The following is an 8,348-nucleotide window of genomic DNA, read 5'->3' on the forward strand; positions in this document are numbered from 1 at the left end:
CTGGGAACTACAGCTCCACTGGCCAGTTTGTTCGTTTCACTCAACAATGTTAAGTTGGCCGAACAAACACTTATTAAGTAAAGCTGACAATACAAATTTTTAGTAGAAACAACTCAGTAAACTTAAGTTAATTTAGTTAGATGAGTTTTTAATGAAGTAACGTGAACAAGTATGATTTGAGGGCAACTAACAACAGTGCAAGTTAATTTTTTTGAGTGTAGAACACATTTTGCAACCATTAATGACTGTAATTATATTATGGATATGTAGGCTATTGTGATGTTGTATTGTATTGTAAGTTATTTGATTTGTTTACCTGCCCAGGGACAGCAGATTTAAATAATCTCTTTGCTAACTCTGGTGCAGTTACTATTAATTTTACATTGTCCCTGTAAAAATAAACAATAAAGTAAGTAAGTAAGTAACGAGCGTTGCGTTTCTGGGTGGAAGGGACTGCCCTCAGAAGCCTGACACACTGGCATCAGGACTTCTTGCTGTAATCTGTATGAGGAGGACGTACTCGGCTGGGGCTGCTCTTCCGCCCAGCAACCCCAGGGACGTAAGATTGCGAGTTAGGAATTTTTGAAACATCTTTTGCTTGTTTCTTTGTCTCTTGAAATCCTTCAACAACTGAATGAACTGAATCTCTGGAATAGGCTAGCAGGGGAGATTAACAGAAATATTTTATCCTTTCTTTTCCTGCTCCCTCACACTCATCATCTATGTCCCTCAACAGGTCAGCCTGATAAGCTTGGAATATGTTTTCCATATTTAACCCAACAACTATTACTAGAAATTTTCCAATTTTTTTTTGGAAAATAACCCAACACAGGAACCCAATATGTGTAACCAAACACGTTTTACTGTGTATACTTATTAACATAGTAAGTATACTTATTTTTAGCAAGGGTAGTCAGATTCTGTTCTATGATAACATGGATAGGCCTAGTGTAATGGATTATGTTACTAACTACAATTTTTGTATTTTGAATTTGGAATCAGTAACCAACTACAATTTCTAAATATAGCTGCAAGCAGCCATTATCGGGGCCAAGCGCAAGAAAAGCAAACAAGGAAGCCAGCAGCAGACCAACTGCAAAAATAATAAAGACATTTGTAGACAATTTTTAAGCAAAAAAAGAGACAACAAGACATGCCAGCATGGCTGGAAGTGTCAAACCAACTGTAACAATGAGCCATTAAAGACTTATTAACTTGATTTTAGGCAAAATAGCTGTACAATTTTAAATACAGTCAATAATAATGATTTAATGGTTTATCACTTTCGACCAATAGGTGGCACTGTTACGAAACTAATGTGGTGTAGTCAGACTGAGATGTCAATGACACATGCAAATTTTGGTGTCAACATGTCAAAGCATTGCAGAGATACAGCCTCAAGAGTCATTTTTGCATCATAGCTCAACTCTGTTGCAGTGGAATATGACAACTGTTTTGTCTATCAACATCCATAACTATTTGTCAGCATGGTCTGAAGACGATACGGTTCAATTTTGGTGAAAATCGGAAAAACGGTCTAGGATGAGTTTGAAAAAGTAGGTTTTTAACAAATAACAAGACGGATGACAGATAGGTTTGCAAAATATGGCAAAATTGGTATCCATGTTCTCGGCATGAGCCATTGAATGTATTATGACCAGTTTCATTACAATGGGTTAATTTAATCAAAAGTTATTTGCAGTTCTGTACATTTACTTACAACTTTTGACCACAAGGTGGCACTGCCCCAAAACTTTTTGAGTACCTTCAGGACATAGAGCGGAAGACACATACCGAGTTTTGTGATGATACGCTAATGCATTCGTAAATTATAGCATTAGCATTTTAAACCATAATACTGCATTGAAGTCAATGGGAATTTCATGTTTTGTTTTATTAAACCGCCACCAAGAGGCACAATCCCACCAATTTTTTTATGTGTCCTCATAGTGAGCCCATACATATGTGTGTCGAGTTTGGTGAAAATATCTCATTTTGTTTTGGAGTTATAGACATTTATATGAAAAAACACGTAAAAAATGACTGACACCTGACTTTGATTGGATTTTACTACCCCTTACTATCAATATTTTGCCATTTGGGCATTAGTTTTTGACTACCGACCTATGTTTCCGAACTTCTGACGCTGGTTTCGTCTCGATCGGACTAGCGGTTTCCAAGATATCAGCAAATGTTTTTTAAGCGCTAAATTACAACGCTGCGCAAACCATATGCCGAAACCTGGCAAGTCTGGTATCGTTGGACTCTGCAAGGATTCAGGAGACCAAAAAACATACTCTCATCAAAATATGTCAGCCACACTCAAAGTGATAAGCGTTTGGAAAAAAAAATTCTCCACTAGGTGGCGCTATTTCGAAACTTCTCAGGCTACTTCAGGGCATTGTGGTGATGACCCATGCCAAGTTTCATAACAATCCGTTCATGCGTTCATAAAATACAGCATTTTAGCACATAATTCAAAATGGCCGACATCCAAAATGGCCGACATGGTAAAATCGAATATCAGTCGACTCGGCATGACGCCCTGAATCTAATGAGAGCTAATGAGAATTTTATGAGTTTTGGATAAACGGTTCAGAAGTTATAATCAAAAATAGGCATTTTTCGTATCTCCAGACCAGTAGGTGGCGCTGCGCCGAAACACTGCATGCTGCCTCAGGACATGCTTGTGATGACATGTACCAAGTTTGGTTTGAATACGATAAAGCGTTGCGGAGATATTGCCTTAAGTGTGTTTTCGCAAACATTACGTAAAATATTTTTGCACGTCTATCGAAAACGATTTGGCGAATCAACACGATTTGCAAGATTTTTTGTCGGCATGGTCGGAAGATGATCCGTTTCAATTTTGGTGAAAATCGGAGCAACGGCTTAGGAGGAGTTCGAAAAAGTAGGTTTTTCAGAAAATTCAAAATGGCGGGAAAATTTGCATACCGGAAAATGACATCATAGGGTGCAATCGAATCAGCTTGAGCCAAGGAATCAGAGGAAAAAAGAATTTTGTTTCTAGCCCTTAGAGGTCAAAAGTTATAACCATAAACATGAGTGAAACTTTGGACAGGTGGTGGCGCTAGAGGGATTGAGTTAGAGGCACCAAATTTGCTATAATGACAGCTCATACTGGCCTCTATGAGTGTGCCAAATTTCACAACTTTTTACCATACGGTTCTATGGGCTGCCATCAGGGACGTGCACAGGGGGGTTGCTCAGGTTGCCCGGGCAACTGCCCATATGCCCTTCTCGACTCACGTTGCCCTTCCGAGGTGGAAAAAAATAAATAAAAAATCGTACAATGGATGCAGAATTTCACGTAGGCCTAGATACAAAAAAAAAAAAAAATCGCAAAGCCTCGTTCACTTCCATGTTCGGGTACCCCGAAAGTGAAAGTCAAGCAATTGCTTGGGGCACCGAGCTGGCCTGGGGCCTCAAGACAGCGACAGGTTAAGAATAAAATGCAACGACAAACTGCTTGAGCGTACGGAAGCCCTGAACGGCCACGGATAATAATTTTTTTTCCTGTCTTATGTCGTGATCACGAGTTAATTATCTTGTGATCTCGAGATAACAAAAGTTGTTTTCTCGTGATAACGAGTTTCATTCTGAAATACTGCACTGCACCCAGAGTCTGCTGTTGCTGTAGCAACGAACACAACTTTCACGGGCATCTGATCAATGGATAATAAACCGTGCCATCTTTCAGCAAAATCTTTGCTTCACTTAATACACATTTTATTTGTGTAATTAACATGTTTAAATGATCAAAAGAGAAGGATCCTTCAGAAGGATGGCAGATTATTCTGTTCTATTCTAAAAATCGTTTAGTTTCGATTCAGCCCATTTTATTTTCCTCATTCGTTTGAAATAACATTACATAATTAGTTTGTTATTAGTATCCTTCCTTCTAGCCTTTATTCCATTAAAAAGCGATGCAGTAGCCTACTCCATATTTCTAAAAACAAACAAACGTTTAATCCAGTTAATACAGTCTCTACAAAATACAATCGTTTTAATTGCACATTATCACTGATTTAAATTAGGCTGCAATATTGCGGATATTATCACGGATTTAAATTAGGCTGCAATATTGCGGATATTATCACGGATTTAAATTAGGCTGCAATATTGCGGATATTATCACGGATTTAAATTAGGCTGCAATATTGCGGATATTATCACGGATTTAAATTAGGCTGCAATATTGCGGATATGATCACGGATTTAAATTAGGCTGCAATATTGCGGATATTATCACGGATTTAAATTAGGCTGCAATATTGCGGATATTATCACGGATTTAAATTAGGCTGCAATATTGCGGATATTATCACGGATTTAAATTAGGCTGCAATATTGCGGATATTATCACGGATTTAAATTAGGCTGCAATATTGCGGCCTAATTTAAATCCGTGATAATGTGCAATTAAAACGATTGTATTTTGTACGAGACTGTATTAACTGGATTAAACGTTTGTTTGTTTATAAACGTATTTTGTTCGTCGTATATGCATCTTTACATGGGCTATACATCACATCAAGGCGATACATTGAGTGACACAATCTGGCAAACTAACGGTTATTTAGGCTGCTGATTAAAATGGCATTTTAATGCACAAAAAGGTGCAAATAGAATAGTGAAATCAAAATGAGTTTAACAGTAAGTTTAGTAACGCACCTATTATAGCAAACTAATCACATTAGACCATTCAGTTATATTAATTGCCTAATGCACACAGTACTGCACAAATTATAGTGATCACGAAAGGTCTTCAACGTGTTCAATCTGGACCAGTACAACACATGATGGATAGGCTATACCGCACCCCATCAATTGGTTCTATACTGCCACCTCGTGGCGCAGTTGTGTAACTTAGAAAATATGAACTCGTGATCACGACAAAACAACTTTCGTTATCTTAAGATCACGAGAAAATTAACTCGTGATCACGACATAACACAGAAAAAAAATATTATCCATGGCCGTTCAGGGCTTCCGTATGAGCGCCCCTTTGATAGTCAATGCAGTAAAGTGCAATGACAGTTATCGGAATCCCCCTCATGGGGGCCCTCTCAGTCGTCGCTGACAGCAGCCACACAACCACGTGATCTCTGCCGGCAAAATACAAAACCTCCTCGGGAATCGTGAAGCGGAATTATGCTTTAGGAAGCCAGAAAAGAAAAAAGAGAAAAAAAACAAGATAGTGGTAAGTGATAAATTACACTATATAAAATAACTCTATTTGTACAAAAATGGTGTAATTTTGCAGCAGGTAGGCTAGCAAAAATATGTTTATGTTAGCATTACCTGCCTGGCAAATGCTGCTTGTAATGAACAGTTAGTGCAACTTTTTTTTCGAACGGATGGAATATGCTAACTATTTTTATGCTATGCATAAATAACCTGGAATAGTTAATATAGCATTAACTATTATTATACACATTATTTAACCAGAAAGAGGCAGCGGAACATGATTTTTTTTCATAGCTTATCTTAATGTGCTAGTGTCGGGATATATGGTAGTAACAGTTTATGCAAATATGATATTATTTGTATAAGTTACCAATGGATCTTGAACAGTTACTTTATTCGGTGTGGTAATTTTTACACTGTTGCATTTTGAAGTACAGTATCAGGACAACCCACATGTTTTACTGGTACTGTTAATTAACTATTTAACAGGTATTATAGTCATCTGTTGCAACTTCATAATAACCATCCAGATAATGTTTATCAGTTTACAAACCAACTAGTAACCCTTAACAAAGTTTTAGGAATATTTGGTCTGTCTATCTATGTAATGTTTATAGATGTTTTAAAAATGGTTTCTTAAAGTTTTACAAACATTTTTTAATCATTACCCGTTTATCTGTAGAAAGTTAGCCATGTCCATTTGCTTGGGGCCCCCAAAATCCTCCTGACCGCCCTGGCTGAGCCTGCATGAGCGGCACCAGAAGGAGATTGTCGCCGTTGTCGGGTGAGACTTAACACTGTCGGAAAGGTATAACAAATGGACGATCATAAACTGTTGATGGCAGTTAAATTAATATTGTCTTTTTTTATTAGACTATTGATATTGACTGGTTTGAGTTCTTTATTGGTATAGGCAAGGGAAATGGCCTCAAACGCACCCTAATGCAGGAAATCACATCTACGAAATAAAAATTCTTGGGGGAGAAACCCCCAGACCCCCCTGCAAAAAAATAGCCCCACCTATAATATTTTTCCTGAGCAGAACATAAATACCACTAGGGGGAATTGAAATAATAATGATAATGGCAATAACAATAATATGTAATTGGACAGATGATGAGGGGTGGGGGTGGGGTGGTTGGTTTCTGTTGGGGGGGGGGGGGGGGGGTCCCTTTTTTAGGTCAGAGCAACTGCCCCTCAAAAATCCTGTGCACGTCCCTGGCTGCCATAGACTTCCAGAGCGGAAAAAGAAGAAGAAGAATAATAATAAGAACACTAACGATTTCAATAGGTGCCTCCGCACCTTCGGTGCTTGGCCCCTAAATATCCGACCCAGCACTGGTTGGTATTTACCGTTTATTAAGTGAAAAATGACCAACTTTGACCTCTAAGAGTACAGAATGACTTGAACACATTTTACATTTATTCATTAGCATACATTTTTAAATAAGAACAGAAAATAGCTTACAAATGATTGGGAATAAACTGTACCACATCTAGATATTAGACATGCATTTTTTTTTTTATCTAAAGAGGTCTAGTTCTACTAAAATGCCTTTGCTTTTGACAATTGGTAACACTGAAAATCATGTACTGATAAAATTCCCTTGAAACCACACAATCATTAGATCAAAAAACAAAAGTGATCATTGCAAGAGCAAGAAAATAAGTAAACATTAAAATACATACAGGACTACAAAACGATTAAATGTAAATCAAATAATATGAATAATAATATGAATACATGATACATCAAATAATAACTGTCTAAATGACTACTGATTATAACTGATTAGAAAATTAAATCCTATAAAGAAAACGACACAAATATATGGTTGCTCTCATAAACGCACAGATTGCTATGGAGAATCCTTTGATTCTTCAGCTCTACCGCAGCTTACATTTACTTGCTCTAAGTTCGAAGCCAAGTTTTCAACATCATTTTCATTCATTTTCAGAGTAAGAGTCAACGGGAAATGATCAGACTGATGTATGTCGTTGAGTATTTCACAACTTTGCACACGATCCATGTGCCTGTTTAACATGAAAATGTAGTCTAATCTGGACATGGGGTTTCCACATGAGTACGTGTATCCCTCTCCGCCATCCGCCATTACTCTCCACACATCTGACAGCTGCACTATGCTAATGAACTCATTCAGTCGATTTCTTCGTGGTCCGTGTGCTTTGTTCTGCTCTTTCACATCCAGGTCACAAAGTGTTGTGTTAAAGTTTCCACCAATCACAGGCCTGCATTTATCAAGGTCTAACCGCTTTGTAATGAAGCTGTAGAAAAGCTTCAACATGAGATCACAGATTAGATCGTCATCCTTAGCATTGTAATACACACTCACAAATGTGTACCACTGGCTGGCAATCTCAACACTAATCCAAGCAAAATCTCCACCATCGCAAAAAGCTTTCAGACGCATGTGTGTTTTATTGATAATAATGGCAACACCTTTTCTGCTTGAACTGAAGCTTGTCAAATACATTGTTTTCTTTTTTTTCACATACATTGTGCAATTCAGGCCTGTCACTGGTTTAATGTTATACGGCCCTTTAAAGGCCTCTGTGATTTCATCCCAATCTGCCTCACCAACACGAGTCTCTTGCAGAAGCACAACATCATAGTCTGCAAAGAGACTCAGTAGTTCATATTTTTGTTCAAGTTTTGCTTTTAGACCATTAATGTTCCAGGAGAGAACTTTGAGAGCCATCGTGAGGGAGAATTTTGTTGTTGTTTGTGAAGTTTACTGTGAACACACACACACACACACACACACACACACACACACACACACACACACACACAGAGAGAAATTAAATTGAAAAGGACAGCAAGATTATGAATATCATTTTAATTAAATATTAATTTTATATAATTGCACTTTTGAAAATTATTGCACATTTTGTTAAATGGACTACAATCGGAGTGAGAGAGAAAATTATTATTTGGAGAAAGAAAAATAAAGAAAAAACCCTGCAATAATTTGGCAAAGTGACCAAGAGCTGCTCTATATCTATGTAGTCACTGAAGAATAACCAGCACATGCCATGGTTTAAAATATTTTGTCCAATCGACCACTTTGTATCACATTGTTATGAACAATGTTATATCATATATTCAGAATTTG

General features: G+C 37.4%; 1 protein-coding gene across 1 annotated transcript; it reads right to left on the minus strand.

Annotated features, from left to right (window-relative positions):
* Nucleotides 1–7,070: 7,070 nt before the first annotated feature.
* LOC137089901 (exodeoxyribonuclease-like) lies at nucleotides 7,071–7,931 on the minus strand. The gene has a single exon (XM_067453471.1). The coding sequence runs from the start codon at nucleotides 7,929–7,931 to the stop codon at nucleotides 7,071–7,073; it is 861 nt and encodes a 286-aa protein (XP_067309572.1).
* Between the last annotated feature and the right edge of the window lie 417 nt (nucleotides 7,932–8,348).

The sequence above is a fragment of the Pseudorasbora parva genome, chromosome 2 (assembly GCF_024679245.1).
Source record: "Pseudorasbora parva isolate DD20220531a chromosome 2, ASM2467924v1, whole genome shotgun sequence".
Classification (NCBI taxonomy): Eukaryota; Metazoa; Chordata; class Actinopteri; order Cypriniformes; family Gobionidae; genus Pseudorasbora; species Pseudorasbora parva.